The sequence below is a fragment of the Myotis davidii genome, unplaced genomic scaffold, assembly GCF_000327345.1.
Source record: "Myotis davidii unplaced genomic scaffold, ASM32734v1 scaffold749, whole genome shotgun sequence".
In the NCBI taxonomy this organism is placed as follows: Eukaryota; Metazoa; Chordata; class Mammalia; order Chiroptera; family Vespertilionidae; genus Myotis; species Myotis davidii.
The window spans coordinates 1,559,052-1,577,083 of NW_006300030.1; the positions used below are offsets into that span (position 1 = coordinate 1,559,052).

Below are 18,032 nucleotides of genomic sequence, written 5' to 3' on the forward strand. Positions count from 1 at the left end.
GCCAAATATGTGGTCTATTTTTGAATATGTCCCATGAGCCCTTGAGAAGAACGTACATTCCATGGCTTTGGGGTGAAGTGTTCTGAAGATATCAATTAAGTCCATCTGATCTAGTGAGTCATTTAGGATTGATGTTTCTTTGCTGATTTTTTGTTTAGAGGATTTATCCAGTGGTGTCAGTGGGTTATTAAAGTCCCCTACTATGACTCTATTGTTGTCAATCTCTCCCTTGATATCCTCCAGAAGTTTTTTTTTTTATGTATTTGGGTGCTCCTGTATTGTGTGCATATATGTTTACCAGGGTTATATCCTCTTGTTGGATTGATCCCTTTAGTATTATGTAGTGACCTTTGTTGTCTCTTATGATGGACTTCATTTTAAAGTCTATTTTGTCAAAATTGAGTTTTGCTACTCCAGCTTGTTTTCGTTTTCCATTTGCATAGAAAAAAATTTTCCCCATCCCTTCACTCTCATCCTGTGTGTGTCTTTTGTTTTGACGTGGGTCTCTTGTAGACAACATATAGTTGGGTCATGTTTTTGTATCCATTCAGCTACCCTATGCCTTTTGATTGGAGCATTTAATCCATTTACATTTAGGGTTATTACTGAGAGGTACTTATTTATAGCCATTTGAATCCTATATGGCTAGGTTTCTCTCTCTGTTTCTTCTTAGCAGTCCCTTACAGCAATCCCTTTAGCATTTCTTGTAATGCTGGCTTGGTGGTGATGAATTCATTTAGCCTTTTTTTTTTTTTTGTCTGGGAAGCTCTTTACTTAACCATCTATTTTGAATGATAGCCTTGCTGGTAATAGTACCCTTGTTTTCAGGTCCTTGGTTTCCATTACCTTGAATACGTCATGCCATTCTCTTCTGGTTTGTAGAATTTCTGATGAGAAATCAGGTGTCAGCCTTATGGGAGCTCCTTTGTAGATAAGTTTTATTTTCTCTTGCTGTCTGTAAGATTCTCTCTTTGTTTTTAATTTTTGGCATTTTAATTATGATGTGTCTGGGCATGGGTGTGTGTGGGTTCTTTTTGTTTGGGATTCTCTGTGCCTCCTGACTTTTTCCTTTACCAGGTTAGGGAAGTTCTCTACCATTATTTCTTCAAACACCTTCTCTATTCCTTTCTCCCTTTCTGCCTCTTCTGGCACACCTGCTATTCTAATATTGTTACATTTCACATTGTCCCACAGCTCCCTTATGCTGTCCTCCTGTTTTTAAATTGTTTTTTCTTTTTGGTTCTCTGATTGAGTGATATTTTCAACTCTGTCTTCCAATTCACTGATTCAGTCTTCAGCTTCCCCTAATCTGCTGTGTATTCCTTCCAGTGTGTTCTTTATTTGTGTTATGTCATTCTTTATCTCAGACTGTTCTTTTTTCATAGTTATTATATCTTTTTTCATACTGTTGATTATATTTTGTTTTTGTTTTTTGTTTCATACTGTTGAGCATTTTTAACATCATTACTCTGAACTCTGTTTCAGATAAATTTCTTATCTCTGCTTAATTTATCTCTTCTGAAGAATCCATTAGTTCTTTCATTTGGGGGTTGTTTCTTTGTTTCCTCATTTTGGTTGTCTATTTGTGTTTGTGACTATGTTTTAGGTAGATCCTCTTCACCTCTCAATCTCTAGTGCAGGACAGTGTTAAAGGCTGTTTCTGACTTATTGCATCAGGCAAAAACTCAAAGCCTCCAGAGACCGCCTCTGCCTACAGACTACAGTGGGGCCTTGACTTACGAGTGTCCTGACTAACGAGTTTTTCGAGATATGAGGCGTCTCTCTTGGCTGATTTTTTGCTTTGAGTTGGCAAGCTGAAATTCGGGTTATGAGCCAGCTTCAGATACCCACCGCTAGTTGGCGCAGCGAACGTCACAGTGAATGCCACAACATCAGCCCAGCATCACGTGTCTCACTCGTTCACTTTAATGATTTGACATATGAGTAATTTGAGTTACGAGCTCCGTCATGGAATGAATTAAACTCATAAGTTAAGGCCCCACTGTAATAGGATTCTGACTTGAATTGCCCCTAGGCAATCATCCTCAGGTGTATTGAGAGTTTTTTCAAAAGGGTGGCCGCAGTTGCTTCTGCCTGGAGGCTAATTGTTACTTTTATCCTCAGAGAAAGGTGTTTTCTCATAGGGTGTGTTGATTGTCTTTTCCCCAGGCAAGGCAGATGTCTGTGTGGGAAAGATGTCCTCTGCTGTGTGAGGGAATTACTCAACCAAGGAAACTTGGGGTGTCTGCCTTCTGAGGCCTATTCCCTGAGTCTCCAGTCCTGGGTTCTGCTCTCATAGCTCCAGTCCACTTCACCCTCCCTCTGCCAGAGCACAAGGTGGGTGGCTCCACAAGGAATTTTTGTGCATTGGCCCGCAAGAGGGTGCCTGAACTTTCAACTGCCACTTCCTGGCAGACAGCACCCCACTGCTTTTCACTGCTAGATGTTATGTGGGTACCCTCCTCAGATTTGGTGCTCTCTGCTGAGGAGCCCAGTTTGAGGACTAGATCCCAGAGTTCTCAGTGGCACTCTCTCATAGCTGAGATATCACTCCAGTATTTCAGTTGCTGTCTGTGAGTGCCTGGCCAGCCATTTCTCGCCTCCGCCCCTCCTCCCAGTCTCTATGTGGTCTCTGCCTTCGGTCCTTGGGTATCAGGGTTCTCTCCTGTGAGTTTTCCGTTGATTATTCAGGAAGCCTTTCCATGTTTCAATTGTAATTCCAGCTTGTTCCTGGGAGCATGTCCATGCAGCATCCTCCTACTCTGCCACCATTTTAAATCTTGATAACAATTCCCCTTCCTTAGTCCATGCAGCCATCTCCTCTGGGAGCTTCTGGGTCCCAGGCCTTTGAGTACTATTACAGGGGGATTCCATGTGGGAGCCGGTGATAGCAAAAACAATTGGAATGGAATCCCTAAACAGACCCTATATTATAAGTTATTTCTTTATTATCATTTAGCCTCAAACTCAACAAAAGGGAGATCTGGAAAGGTTACCTACGGGCACCTGTCTGAGAATGTTTCTACAAGCTGTCCCAAACTCTTTGGCACCACCCTTTGAAATACTCATGTTACAATCTGTTTGCCGTTAAGTCCTCTGGCTTAAAAAAAGTACTAAATATACTTGTGTAGTTTCCCCATGATAACCAGCTTCTGATTTAAAACACTGCCTTAGTTTCCCCAATCAACATGTGTTAAGCAATAGTCCTAAGGTGAACCTGTTTGGGAAACTAAAATCCAGATATGAAGGAAATAATTTTAATATACTAATTCTGAACCATTCTAAGCAAGATAATAGTTTTCTTTCTCAATTTACTTTTATATCACTTTGTTTCTTTTTGTCTCCAATAGTGTCACCACTTTAAGAACCACATTAAACATAGCCATGGGAGAACTTCTTACTGCTTCTGTTTTGAGTTTCTTCTTCAATACTCTTTCACAAAGTGCTCAGGGAAGCTGTATGGCACAGTGGTTAAGACGGGCTTGGAGTCAGACAGTTTTAGACTCAAATTCCAGTTCTGCCTTTAACATAATTTCAGGCATCCTCTCTAAGCTCCACTTTATTCCTCTGTTTAACAAGGTGAGTAATACCTACCCTAAGGGTAGCACAGTCAAAATGAGATAATGTATTTGACATATACTATACAGAGCCAGGCACATGGTAATTACTCAGTAAATGGTAGCTATTATTTGATACATGTATACATATTAAAATCTGGAAAATGAAGAAAAATCTCCTTAATTTTATCATTTTAGTAATGCAAACATGTATCTCTTTGTGATTTATGTCCACATAAAAACTTATTTTTATACTAGAGGCCTAGGACACGAAATTCATGCACGGGTAGGGTTCCTAGTGGCTGCTGGCTGCCGGTTGCTGTCTGGGGCCTTCCTTTGCTCTGCACCGCCCCCTGGTGGTCAGTGCATGTCATAGTGAGTGATCGAATTCCCAAGGGGACACTGCATATTAGGCTTTTATATATAGAGAAATTATTATAACTGTAATATACAATTCTCTCTCTCTCTCTTTTTAACATTATAATCACCTTTTCATGTTACCATGTAGGATTCACAATCGCCTTTTTAATTTGTTGAATGAGAGTCCATTATGTAAACTACCATAATTTAACCTCTAAATTCCTGCCAAGTAATTGAGGTTTTTTGATATTATGAATAATGCTCCAATAACATTTGTACGAGTATAGTTTTTCATTCTGTGAAATTCTTTTTTTAGGATGAATTCCCAAAGCAGGCTTTTTAGAGTAACCATAAACTCTTTTGTGACTTAGATTAGTTTCACCAAACAACTTTCCACATGTTGACACAATTTGTAGGGCTTACACATTATCAAGTCCTCTCTAACCTTCAATATTAATACTAATATCTTTCATTTATGAAGCATTGACCATGTATTTTCATCCTCACAACAAATCTTGAATAACTCTGAAGTAGTTACTCTCTTTTAGCACATGAGGAAATAAAGGTTCAGAAAGTTAAAAGTCATATCCAATGTCACATAGCAACTAAATGAGAGAACTTGGACTAAAACTCAGGTCCTGTCTAATGCCACAGTGCTCTTAATCACTTGCCTATAGTTCTGCTTTCCTCTTTCCCCGCCAAGTAATAACAGGTGGGAAAAGGCATTTGCACCAATGTTTTAATATGCAGTTCTTGATAACTAGCAAAGTGATCATTTTTACATGTTAGTTAAACTGCATATTCTTGTGTTATTTGTTTATGTTATTTAGCAACTTCTATAAAATGGTAGGACCAATTTGGTCCCTGTATATTTTTTACTAATTAGGTGTGTCAGCACAGCCTTCACACGAGAAGTCCAGGCACTGAGCTGTCAGTTTATAAGAGAAGGTGATCCTTCTCTTTCTCCTCCTTCCTGCCCAATGTGGGCTGAATACAATCATGTTCTAGAAAGTTAAGTCCATATCTTTTCAACATTACTCACTCATATGATATGGCCCTGACTGATTTGGAATACCCTGGGTTAGGAGGAAGAGTGAAGACTCAACGTACCCTGAGGGGTGACAACCTAAAATAATTCTTTTTTTTTGTTGTTTTAATATTTAGAATTTTATGCTCTTTTTAAGTTTCAAGAATGCCACCCGATCCCCTTTCTGTTTCTGTCTACAAATTTCTCTCCTGCTAACTAAGATAAGACTGGAATGTATTGATTTTTTTGTGTGAATTTGTAATCCCAATAACTTGGGCATCATTCAAAGCTTATCTCCCATAATGTATAGAAGTATCATTAAAACCTCACTTATGCTTTACTAAGCAAAATCAGATTTACCTAGTAAATATATACTTAAATAGCCCCACTTTAATATGCCCCATTACCTGCATTATGTCTTGCAATATATCCAAGAGCCCAGGCTGCAGATTCTTTGACTCCAGGGTCAAAATCTTCCAAGCATATCACCAGTGTATCCAGTGCTCCACAATCAACGATAGCCTGAGCTAGCTGAGGAGAGTGCTTAGCAACTGCTCGCAACACAAAGGCAGCCGCTTTCTTGTAGAAACGCTACAAGGATGAAATAGATAAAGCGCAAAGTGAATTGAGCACTTACATAATGAAAGTTTAAAAAGACCAAAACGTAATCACATTAATACAATAAAGATCAAAAGCTCTTAAATACTGAAGAAAAACATCCTGCAGCATCATTTTAATTTTTTGATGTTCCCCATTGCTTTCGTTCAGTATCTAAACAAAAACAATGTAAGTCATATTACATTTAAAATGTTTTATTCTAAAACATAATTTTATAAAATATTTTCCTTCCTGCAAATTTTATTTCCTACAAATTCATAAAATACTGAGATTTTAATGTATCTGCATTACACTGAAGGTATTTGTTTGACGCATGAGAACTCTTGGGTTGTTAGCATGTAAAACTAAACTGTCAACTGGCAAATTCGTTTCCTTTACTTGCCCTGAGTCTCTAAGGCTGGTAGGCCTTTCATAACCTCAAATCATCTTTCTGGTGTCCTAAATTTAAAGGCAAAACATTCATGATCCATTTTAACACTTTTTCTGGCAGCCCTGGCCAGTATGGCTTAGTTGGTTGGGTGTTGTCAGGTGCACCGAAAGGTTGCTGTTCGATTCCCAGTCGGTTATGAGCTTGGTCCCCATTAGGGGGCATACACGAGGCAGCCAATCAATGTTTCACTGTCACATTGATGTTTCTCTCACACTCTCCATTCCCCCTCTCTAAAATATTTGTATATATATTTAAAAAAAAACTTTTCCTGGAAAATAATCTAGTCAAACCGTGGGATATGTTATTTATCCCTTTTTAGAAATGCTTTTTAAAAAAGATAAATACAAATGACAATATTATGTGAATGCTTCATATTTACAATATTTTCTACATATAAACTTTATAAGGTTAAGAAATAAAACTGAAACTTGATTTTCTTTATATAGGTAAGAAAATTAAATGCTTAGGAAGTATTTAGCTGTAACACTCACTGTGGTTTTATGGTTCACATAATGACGCAGCAATGGTCTCCTAACTCTTCCTTTTAACAAAACCAAGTTAACCCCATATTTTAGATTCTGTGCTGGGGTCCGACCCCAGCGGGTCCAGGGGTCCCCAAAGGTATGGACGGAGTCGGCGAAGAAGGAATGACACGGAGACAGCGTTCAGTTGATCAGCAGCCTTGCCAGGATATCTAGCCACAATCTCCAGCCAAGTACTGTGTCCATGTTCTCTTGCTAGGTTCTCCAGCCAGGTTCTCCAGGTTCTCCAGCCAGGTTCTGTAGCCATGCTCTCACACTAGGTTCTCCAGCCCGTAAAGATTATGTAGCTTAAGCGTTATTGTTCATAGTTAAAGTGATTAACTACCCGCCTGGCACTTTGTTAAGGGGTTTTATTCCCTCCCTAACTTCAGGGAAAATCCCTACCTGGGGAAACAACCTTTCTCGGAGAGGTGACCTTGGTTAAAACACAGTGCCAAGAAGGTGAGCAAACATATTAAGAACAGTATGCCATATATGCCAGGTCCCTTGAAACAGCAAGGATGGACCGGCTCCCGTCAATTCTGTTTCTGTTTCTTTACAGTGGCTACTAAAAAGTGACCGGGTGTCATAGCACCTGTTTTGAAAGCATTCCATTTACTTAGGCTAAAATATTAAGATGCAAAAAATTTATGAGAGAAAATATACCAAGTATATTTTTAATATCACAGCTCAAAACCTGGTATATATTGATGATATAAGCCATTTGCTAGCCCTGGCCGGTGGCTAAGTGGTTAGAGCTCTGGAGCAGGGGAGAGTAGCAGGCTCAGCTCTGGTCAGGGGCACGTACCTGGGTTGTAGGTTCAATCTCCGGTCCTGATCTGGGTAGGTGTGGGAGGCAACCAATTGATGTCTCTTCTCACATTGATGTTAGTCTCTCCCTCCTTCCTCTCTCCCTCTCCCACTCCTCCCTCCCTTCCACTGAGAATCAATGGAAAAAATATTCTCGGGTGAGGATTAACAAAACAAAAGAAGAAATATGCTACTTAGTAATGATGCTTTAATTTCATGTTTTTCTTTAGTTTCTTAAATGTAACATATGTAGGTATTTAAGTATTTGTTGTAAAGTCTAATTTTATGTCAGTAACCAAATAGTTACTAATTTATTTTAAAAATTAGACTAGAGTTTTAAAGTAGCTTTCTACAGATTGTTTTATAATTGTGTAAAAATAATGGTGATGCATTACCTTAAGCTATTTTAACTTTTTATGTTGTGGAATTTTCAAATTCATAGACAATTCCTTGGGTTTTAATAGTCACTACTAACTACAGAGCCTAAAAAGGCCTGACATGCTTGCATACTTGGTAAAAAGCTTTATCAAACCTTCCATTAAATACATTCTCCTTCTTTTTGGATACTTATCTCCCCTTGCTTTAAAGCAATTTCCGACAGTTGCCATTAACCAAATTTCACTTGTATATAAAGATTTCTGTAAACAACTTTTTGTTTGCCTAAGGTTTTATATACCTAAGACTGATCCTATAATTTTAACACTCCCCCACACAGAAATACTGCTTGATGTATAATTCCATTAAGTTTTAAAATCTCTTTCTCTTTATATTAACAATAATGGAAAAAACCTCAAGTAGAGTGCTCTAACGATATTATGTTCAGTTCAAATAATTGAATGTAATGTGCATTAACATCTTATTAATTCTAATGCTTACAAGCTTGCAAATGTACCCCAAATATCAAATTTTTAAAGTAAAAAACGTAACTTATTTTTTAAAAATTCTTACATTCTGTTCTGCCAATGAATAAACAAGCTGTGGGAGAATGTCGCCCTTGACAACTGCTTCCGCTAGGTCATCATTATAATTAGCCAGTCTCCCAAGAGCCAGAGCAGCAGTCTGCTGAATTGTTGGGACCACGTCCAGAAGAAGAGGCCTCAGCAAAGACATTACACCTGCGTGAAATGATGAAAGAACACACATCAGCAAAGCTTAAATTTAAAAGCAAACATACAATTTGCAATTTCGTATTTGCAAATATGAAACTAAGGGGAAAAATCAGCAAAAACAATTAGCCACTAAAAACTAATGGGATATTTAAAAGCATATAATTGGCCAAGACACAGAATATAACCTTTAATTATCAAAGAAGCAGCATAGTGTGGAAATAAGAATGACTGTGGTCTAGAGAGGATTATAAATCCCTGATTGGTAAATACTAGCTGTGACCTGACCTGACAGGCTGTCACGAGGAAGGAAAAGAAAGGTTGTGAAGTGCGTAGTATAGGCTGATTCGCCATCCCGCCTTACACCCCTCCCCCTCATCTTTACAAATCCTATCTTTCAGGGCTCAGTTCAGATTATTTCCTCTCAATGAAGTCTTGCATTTGTGTGGTGTCTTTTTTTCCCCCACTCAGGTTCCAAATGAACTTAGAGTTTATTACAGAAATTTTATCAGGGTCTACTCAGGGCCAAGGGAGCAGCAGGGCCATTAGGCTAGGACCTCACATTCATGAATCATATTTCTGACATTATCTCCAAAAAATTAAATCCTTAATATAAGAAAGTATATCGTATTATCAGGTCTCACAATATTCATTTTAGGATTGAATAAAGAGAAGGCGTATCATCCTCACAATAATAATAAAAGTAGCTTATATTTATGGAGCACTTGTATGCATGAATTGTCCTAAAGAGTTGTTTTCCTTATTAATTCACTGACCTCTCATAACAAACCTAGGATGTAGGCCTTATTACTATGTCTATTTTACAGATGAGGACACTTAGCCTGAGAAAGGTTTAAAACTTGTCACACAACTAATAAGGGGTGGAGCAAGGTTAGAAATTCTGACATTTCTTTATTTATAATTGCTAAACAAATATGTGTTAAAATTGACGAGGTAGGGGAAGGGAGACAAATAATAATTGCATTTTGGTCATTTCATTGGATATTACAACTCTTTATATTAACTTTGCCTTACTAGAAAATATGTAAAATAGTCAACAGCTATTTGTGCTTTATGATGGTGTGTTAGTCTAAAGTTATGAGAAAGGCAAAGATGGAATTCAAACTGGAACAAAGCGCCCCTTGACTTTCTAAACTTTATGTAATTTACAGCAGGTTATTCAACTGATGTTATTGCATCTTTTCCATAAAAACATATTCCAGTGATCTATAAAAGCGTATGTTACCAGTATTCTTTAAAGATATTTTTATTGATTTCAGAGAGGAAGGCAGAGGGAGAGAAAGATAGAAATATCAATGATAAGAGAGGATCATAGATTGGTTGTCTCCTGCATGCCCCACTGGGGATTGAGCCTGCAGCCCAGAGTAGGACCATGATCTCCTGGTCATAGGTTGATGCTCAAACACCGAGACACACCTGCTGGGGCATCAATATTTTTTTAATGTTACATCCAGAAACATTTGAAATAGAATAAGAGGAAAACATTTACTGGTACAATAACATTTAGGATTAGACTAAAGTAAGATAAATAATATTACCAAATAACATAAACAGAGAGTAATGATGCTTATTTCAGAGACATTTAATGATGTGACCTGTGGCTTTTCATAGTCTCCCACTTCATTTAGTGATCATTTAATGCCTAAGTTTCTTGGTTAGACCATCTTATCCAAGGCCACATTTGCAAGTTTAAAACCTGCACAGGCTGGTTAACTTTGCAGGCACAAAGCACTCCTGCTCATGCCTAGGTCATAGCTCCTGTTAAACAATTCAACATGCCTATGCTCACAAGTGTTGCTTATATTGTTATCTATACTTTTTTCTTAGAGATAATTTCTGAAATATCTCTCAACAAAAAGCTTAAAGCACAGAATAAGGTATTAGAATTATTACCAAGTGTTAATATGGGTTCTTCCTAGAAAGTTGGGTTTTAAACAATTTGTCAATCTCTTCTTTGTATTTTGCTCGATTCCTTCATTGTTTTCTTAATTGTGGTAAAATACACATAACATAAAAATCGTCACTTAAGCCAATTTTAGTGTACAATTCAGTGGTACTCAGTACATTTCCAATGACGTGTAATCATCACCGCCATCTAGAAGCTGTTTAACTGTTTTCTACAGAAGCTGCACCATTCTACATTCCCACCAGCAAAGTGCAAAGGTTCGGATTTCTCCACATCCTCACTACGACTTATTTTCCCTGTTGTTTTAACTTACTAGGCATCCAATAGGTGTGAAGTGGTATGTCACTGTGGTTTTGACTTCCATTTCCCTAGCACTAATGATGGCAAATGTCTTTTCAGGTGCTTGTTTACATCACCTTTGTTGAAATGTCTCTTAAGTCCTTTGCCCACTTTGTTGAATATAACTTGACATTGTTGATAATAAATATGTACCATTTAAAAAACAAAAGCTAAATTTGTTAACATATATTTAAAGTTTCATACTAAATACATTAATAAGGCAAAAAAATACAAAGTATAAGTATTCTTAGAACACAATGAAAAGAACCACAATTATAAAAATAAAAGAATCATAATTGTGGTTCATATTATTTTTTTCCCCTGAATCTGTTATTTTCTTTTTTCCTCACTTGATAAATTTGGAGGAAGTCACTTATTGTCTTTTGAAATATAATCAGAAAATCAATCCAACCTAGATAGTTTAAATTAAATTCTTAAGAACTTTGAACTTTTATGTTAAAAATTTGATAAATTCACCTATCAGGTTTATAGTACTTAACTTGATTATGTATTTATTATAATATTTAGCTAATTTCTAAAAGTCTCCAATTCTGGAAAATCTCTGTTTGCAATTTTAGCAGTAAAATGTTTTACCTCCCAAAGGTATTTCATTTGCTCATATAATCAAAGGAACTTTTTACTTTATATATTTTCTCCTCCATTTTCCCATAACATTTAGCCCAGGAAAAATGTCAATAAAATAACACACAATTCCTTTCCTTCTATTCCTGTATTGAATATCCAGGGTAGGCTTCTGCATGGAAACTTATGCTTTATCACACTTTCCCTATATTCCTTAGTCCAGACAGTAGCACAATAAGGATTTTGAAAAATTTTAAGTCTCCGAACCTATAAAAGTAATAGCTAAAGCTTCCATTTAAAATATCTTTATTTTGGGGGGTGGGGGCAGGTAGAAGTGGGTAAACGGGGGATAAATGGTGATGGAAGGAGATTAGACTTTGGATGGTGAACATACAATACAATATACAGATAATGTATAATAGAATTGTACACTTGAAACCTATATAATTTTATTAACCAATATCACCCAAATAAAATCAATAAAAATGAATAAATGTCTTTGTTTGAATAAGATCATTCTTATTAAACAAAATACTGCCCCAAATTTCTAATCCTTAAATTTTCCTTAGTGCTTTATAATCATTAGCCTCCAAGGGCCTGTATTTTTTATTTTATCTCTTACACAGATTAAGCATGGAGACTTTGTTGTAATTATAGGTTTGTCCTAAAAATACAGATAATGATGCAAGAGACAGGGGTAGAGGTGGGGGTGGGAGGGGAGGAAGTTTGAGGAAAGGAGAGGAGAGGAGAGAGGAAAAGAAGTAAATATGACATACAAATAAATTTTTCCTTACCTGCTTGTCCATTAGGAATCCATAGTAATTGATCCTTGGTGAGCGAATGCATGAAAATTTAGAGTCCATCAATTACAGCAGTCTGAATAGTTGCTATAATATCTGATACACAAGGTCTCTAGGGCGCAGCTAATGACCTCATTGGGAGTCTATACTGAAGGAACCAACATGATCTATCTAATACCTAATATTAAAAATAATTCATTTATTATACTCTAATATTTATAATAAAACAATTTAGTATACTCTATACTAAACTGATAAAACAGTGTGAAACTATTTGAAATTTAACTTATAGGATAAATCTTTACAATCCCCCTCCCCCAACTTTATAGTTTTGAGCTCCTTTTCTATTTTTCTTGTTCTAGTGCCATGCTGGAGACATTGCTGCTAATACCTACATTGCAATTGAGTTATGCCCCAAACAGAAACAACCTTGCTGATCCTGCCCACAATCATTCACTCAAAAAACAGATCAGGGTTTACCAAGTGGCAAGGAATAGAACTACACATGAGTTAAGGCAGCTTCTACTCTCAAGAGATTAATAATCAAGTTGAGATTATAAAATAGCCTCAAAATAATCACAGCTCTTTTCTTTAATTCCCTTCAGTGCAACACAGGCCTAATTACTTTGATTGTGCATGCCTACTACATATATAAATTAGGAAGGAAATGTCAAACATTTCCAAATACAAAAAAATTACCCATTCATTCTCATATTACATGTAATTTATATACATATTACCTCAATCTTCTGTTTATAAAGATATTTAACATCTCCACTTTGTTTATTTAAAAACAAGTGTCTATAAATGACCTTCAGGCCATTTAGGTCATAGTAAAGATTTCTAGTTGCTTCTTTTTGTTTTTCAATTTTATTTATTTTTATTGTGGTAAAATATACATAACAAAATTTATTATTTTAACCATTTTTAGACGTACAATTCAGTGGCATTAAGTAGAGTCACTATGTTGCGTAACCATCACCCACTATCATTTCCAGAATTTTCTCATCATTGCTAACAGATACTCTATACAAATTAAACACCAACTTCCCATTTCTCCATACCCCCAGTCCCTGGTAATCTTTATTCTATTTTCCATCTCTTTGAATTTTTCTACTGTAGATATCTCATATAAATGGAATCATATACTATTTGTCCTTTTGTTTCCTGGCTTATTTCATACTTAGCATGCTTTCAAGGTTCGTCTATTGTAGCATGTTTCAGAATCTCATTACCTTTGTAAGATGAATAATATTCTATTGTATGTATAAACAACATATGGTTTGTCCACTCATCTGTTGATGGACATTTAAGTTGTTTCCACCTTTAGGTTATTGTAAATAATGCTTCTATGAGCATTGTGTACACGTATCCATCTGAGTCCCAGGTTTCAATTCCTTTAGTGTACCAGTATACCTTAAAGTGGAATTTTGGGCACTGGCGGTGTGGCTCAGTTGGTTGGGCATCATCTCCTACATTGAAAGGTTGTCCATTTGATTCTTGATCAGGGCACATGCCTGGCTTGTGGGCTCCATCCCTTGTCGGGGCATGTACAGAAGGCAACAGATCGATGTTTCTCTCACATCAATGTTTCTCTCTCTCTCTCTCTCTCTCTCTCTCTCTCTCCCCTTTCTCTCCCTCTCCCTCTCTTTTTCTCCCTTCCTTTCTCTAAGCATGCCCTTGGGTGAGGATTTAAAAAAAGCTGTGGTACATAATACACAATGGAATACTACTCAGCCATAAAAAAGAATGACATCTGACCTTTTGTGATAGCATGAAGAGACCTAGAAGGTATTGTGCTAAGTGAAATAAATCAACTAGAGAAAGACAAATACCATATGATTTCACTTATATATGGAATCTAAAGAACAAAATAAACAAACAAAATAGAAATAGAGAAGAGAGTGTCAGTTGACAGAAGAAAGGGAGGTTGGAGTGGATGGGTGAAAAAGGTGAAGGAATTAAGAAGTACAAATTGGTAGTTATAGAATAGTCACAGAGATGTAAATTAGGGAAGATAGTCAATAATATTGTAATAACTATTTACAGAGTTGGGTAGGTACTTGAAATATTGGGGAAACCAATCTGTAAAGTACATGATTTTCTAACCACTATGCTGTACATCTGAAACTAATTTATAAAAACAAAAGCATAATATCCTAATTAGATTGGACAGCCGAACGACCTTCTGGACGTCCTTCTGGATGATCTTCCAGACAACCTTCTGGACGAAGCTGGGGCTGCAAGGGCCAAGACAAGCTGCCGCTGCTGGGAGGACTGAGCCCCTTGCATGAATTTCATGCATCAGGCCTCTAGTATAGAATAATGTTGAATGTAAATTGTAATTAAAATAAAAGAAATACCTATTCAGAATAGACAAGGTATTAAAAACACAATTGTCTTTAACCTCAAAGAACTTGTAAAGGGTCTTTGAGAGATAAACAAATGCAACACATTATGATATATGCAACGAAATAAGTAGAGTGTGCTCTGCAAACATGGTAGAGCATCTAGCCTAGACTTTGAAGAACACAGGAAAGGCAACCCAGGAGCAGTGGCATCTAAGTTGAGATCTGAAGGCTTTTGGGGGCAGATTGCCTACTAAAGAATTGGAAGAATTAGTCAAAGCCGGATTGGCTCAGTGGATAGAGAGTCGGCCTGCAGACTGAAAGGTCCCAGGTTTGATTCCGGTCAAGGGCATGTACCTGGGTTGCAGGCACATCCCCAATAGGAGATGTGCAGGAGGCAGCTGATCGATGTTTCTCTCTCATTGATGTTTCTAACTATCTCTCTCCCTTCCTCTCTGTAAAAAATCAATAAAATATATTTAAAAAAAAAGAATTGGAAGAATTAGTGAAGTAAATGGATTGGAGAGTATTCCAACCAGAAGGAACTATATAAATGAAGCTCAAAACCAAAAACAGTTTGATATACTGACAAAACTGAGAGTGCAGTATGACCACACTACAAGAGGAGAGAGAGAATGTTGGAGAAAGAAGGCTAATTAACAGAAACCAAAATCCTGAAGGGTCCCATAAACTATTTTAAGTATTTTGAATTGTATCTGAACATTAGTGTCAGTGCAGTGATAGGATCAAACTTGTACTTTGTAAAGAAGGATCACTCTGATTACACTGGGAAGAAAGGGGGAAAATAGACAAATTGGGGACAGGAGACCACTGAGGAGGCTGTTGTAGGAACCTACACCGGATGTGCAGATAGCCTGGAGAACAGCAATGGCAAAAGGGAAGGAGAAAAGTGAATGGCTTAAGGAGGTATTTAGGATAGAAACTGATTAGTGTGAAGAAGATGGAGGAATCAGTGATACTTCCAGGTTTCTGGCTTGGACAGGATGCAGGATTGTGGCAGACTGTTGAAGACGCCATGAGAAATTCAGACCATCTGAAATGTCAAGGGGGAGGGTGATAGGGCAAGAGATAAAGCTGGAGAGTTTGGTTGGGCCAGGTCAAATTTGGCTATAGGTCAAATTAAGATTTTGTTACGTTAGTCTTTTTAAAAAATATGTTTTTATTGATTTTTAGAGAGAGAGGAAGGGAGAAGTATAGAAAGATAAAACTTTGACTGCCTTCTGCATGCCCCATACTGGGGATTGAGCCAGCAGCATGGGCATGTGCCCTGACTGGGAATCAAACTGGTAACCTCTTGGTTCCTGGGTCAATGCTCAACCATAGACCCACACCAGCTGGGCTTGTGATGTTACTGTAAGTGAAATGGGAAGCCATGGAGAGCTTTATTGTTTATACTACTTACTTTCAGTGACATAAATAAAAATGAAGACTGAATAATTCCCAGGTCCACCATGTATGGCTGTGTACTGCACAAATCCAGGGGATGCCACTCACATGATCATGATATAAATGGTACACCCAAAGTCATGCAGAGCGCAGCAGCCATCTTTGATGTAGCATCTTATGTGGTTCTCTAGTTTTATGTGAGTAAATGTCTTATCTCCATAGTAAAATAATAAGCATCTCTAGAGCCAAGCTTGTTTTATACTTTTCTGTTTCTCAAATTACCTAGCATAGTTCTGAATATACAACTAGCTCCTATTGAAAAACTTGTAGTCTTGGCTCTAAAAACCACCACTCACTTTGATTTTACTACTGTAAACACTACCTGTTCTATCACAGAGTAACTCCAACTAGTCAACTTTAGCAGATTTAAAATCTTTATTTCTATAACGAGATATTGCATTTATATGATTATACTTTTACTGAAGCAAGTGTCATGACACTAACGAATTTTACAAAGCATTTTCCTTCAATGGCCATTTTTACTTGAAAATACTTAAGTGTCCTCCCTTGTATTTTTTAGAGTAAGAATTTTCAGGACCTGGTTTGGTTTCTCCCAGCCTCTATGATTATATACCTCTGGCCACTATTCCTGTATTTGATTAAAAATCATAAATTTTAGTATCACATGTCTGTTTTGTTTTCTGTGAAATACTTTTACACTGTCATAGCTATCAAGTCAATTATGATTTTAGATGTTATATCCCTTATAACACAAAGTCTTATAATTTATTTAAAGGGTCAGAATGAATCACAAAACACATGTAGAGTTTTTTAAAATTATGATAAAAATAATCTATTTTCTACTTTTATAATTATTCTCCTTGTAGTTAATACTATAGTTAGCATCTTCTCAATTTTGTTTGGCGATTCACTGTTAACTCAGTTATTTATGAGAGAAGGGCTACCACATCTGATACATCATTTTTGAGTGGCAAGAGGTGACAGGAAGATGAAACTGAGACCACTGACTCTCTGAACAAGCTAGCAACTCTCCTAAGAGGGCAAGGAAGAACAGCATGCATTCACTTACTTATTTAACATATACTTATATAGCATTTACCCTTTAGTAATGAAACTGGCCTATAGCCAGGTTTAGAATGCATACCAAAGAGTATAATCTGCTGAAGTGATATTATTCTACCATTAACATCACTGTGGCTGTCTTCCATGCTTACTGTATTAAACTGATGCAACTGTCTGACTCTAGACTAGGTCACAGCCATCACCATCTGTATATGTGGAATTTGAACTGAGTGAGCATGTAGAGTATACAAGTATGGCGGGTTCAATCTACATGTACTTTAGATTAAATGATTGGAACTTGCATGTTTATACTTACATAAAGAAATCTAAAAATGAACTTTGACTATATTTTCAAACGAGCATGTAAGTTCTACACATCTAAACCTTTAATGAGCATGTAAGTTCTATACATCTAAGCTAAGATCACTTTCCTGGGCTCCAGAGCCCTATATACCCAAATTGCTCACCATGGTCACTGGTACATAGATATCCCAGACACACCACAACCTCAATGCTGTTATAGTGAAATCACCATTTCCTCCGCCTTCTGTATCCTCTTTCTCTTCAATGAATGGCACTAACCTAAGCAGCCAGAAGCCTTGGAGTCATCTTCAATTCCTCTCTCTTCTTACCTGCCCCTGCTCCCTTCTGCTAAGTCACAAGTCCTGCATATCTCTTATCCAGCCAGACTGGTACAGCAAAAATGGATACCTGGTCTCCCTGATCCGTTTTAATCCCCTCCATCTGTTCTCCACACGACGGTGAAAATCATCTTTCTAAAACACAAAATAGATCCCAATGTTCCTCTAATTAAAACTCTTCAATGGCTTCCTATCAATTTCAGGATTAAATCCAAACTTCATATGAGGTCCTTCATAATTAGGCCTGCTTTCCTCTCTAGCCACTGACTTTTCTCTCCTTTGCCCTATTACCCCAAGATGCTCCAGCCATACCTGAACATTTGCCTTTTTCATCAAGTACACACCACGTTTTCTCTTGCCTCTACCTTACACATAATTTCCCTCCACCTGAATGCAGTTTCCCCTCCCCTTCTTGGTCTAGTTAACTTCTAGGAATCCCACCTAGAAGTCTCCTGTAGAGAACCCCTTCACTCCCA

At 37.1% G+C, this 18,032-nt stretch overlaps 1 protein-coding gene across 3 annotated transcripts in view; it reads right to left on the reverse strand.

Moving 5' to 3' along the window:
* Nucleotides 1-18,032, reverse strand: part of LOC102753737 (sperm-associated antigen 6) — a 64,679-nt gene that overhangs the window by 40,153 nt on the left and 6,494 nt on the right. For 2 of the 3 annotated variants that reach the window (XM_006776174.2, XM_015572056.1), the window contains exons 3-4: nucleotides 8,272-8,438; nucleotides 5,352-5,535 (exon numbers count right to left, since the gene is read on the reverse strand). In XM_006776174.2, coding sequence (XP_006776237.1) covers nucleotides 5,352-5,535; nucleotides 8,272-8,438 — 351 coding nt within the window. Of the gene's footprint in view, nucleotides 1-5,351; nucleotides 5,536-8,271; nucleotides 8,439-12,071; nucleotides 12,124-18,032 lie in introns of those variants that run through there. The other variant, XM_006776175.2, reaches the window with a different exon arrangement.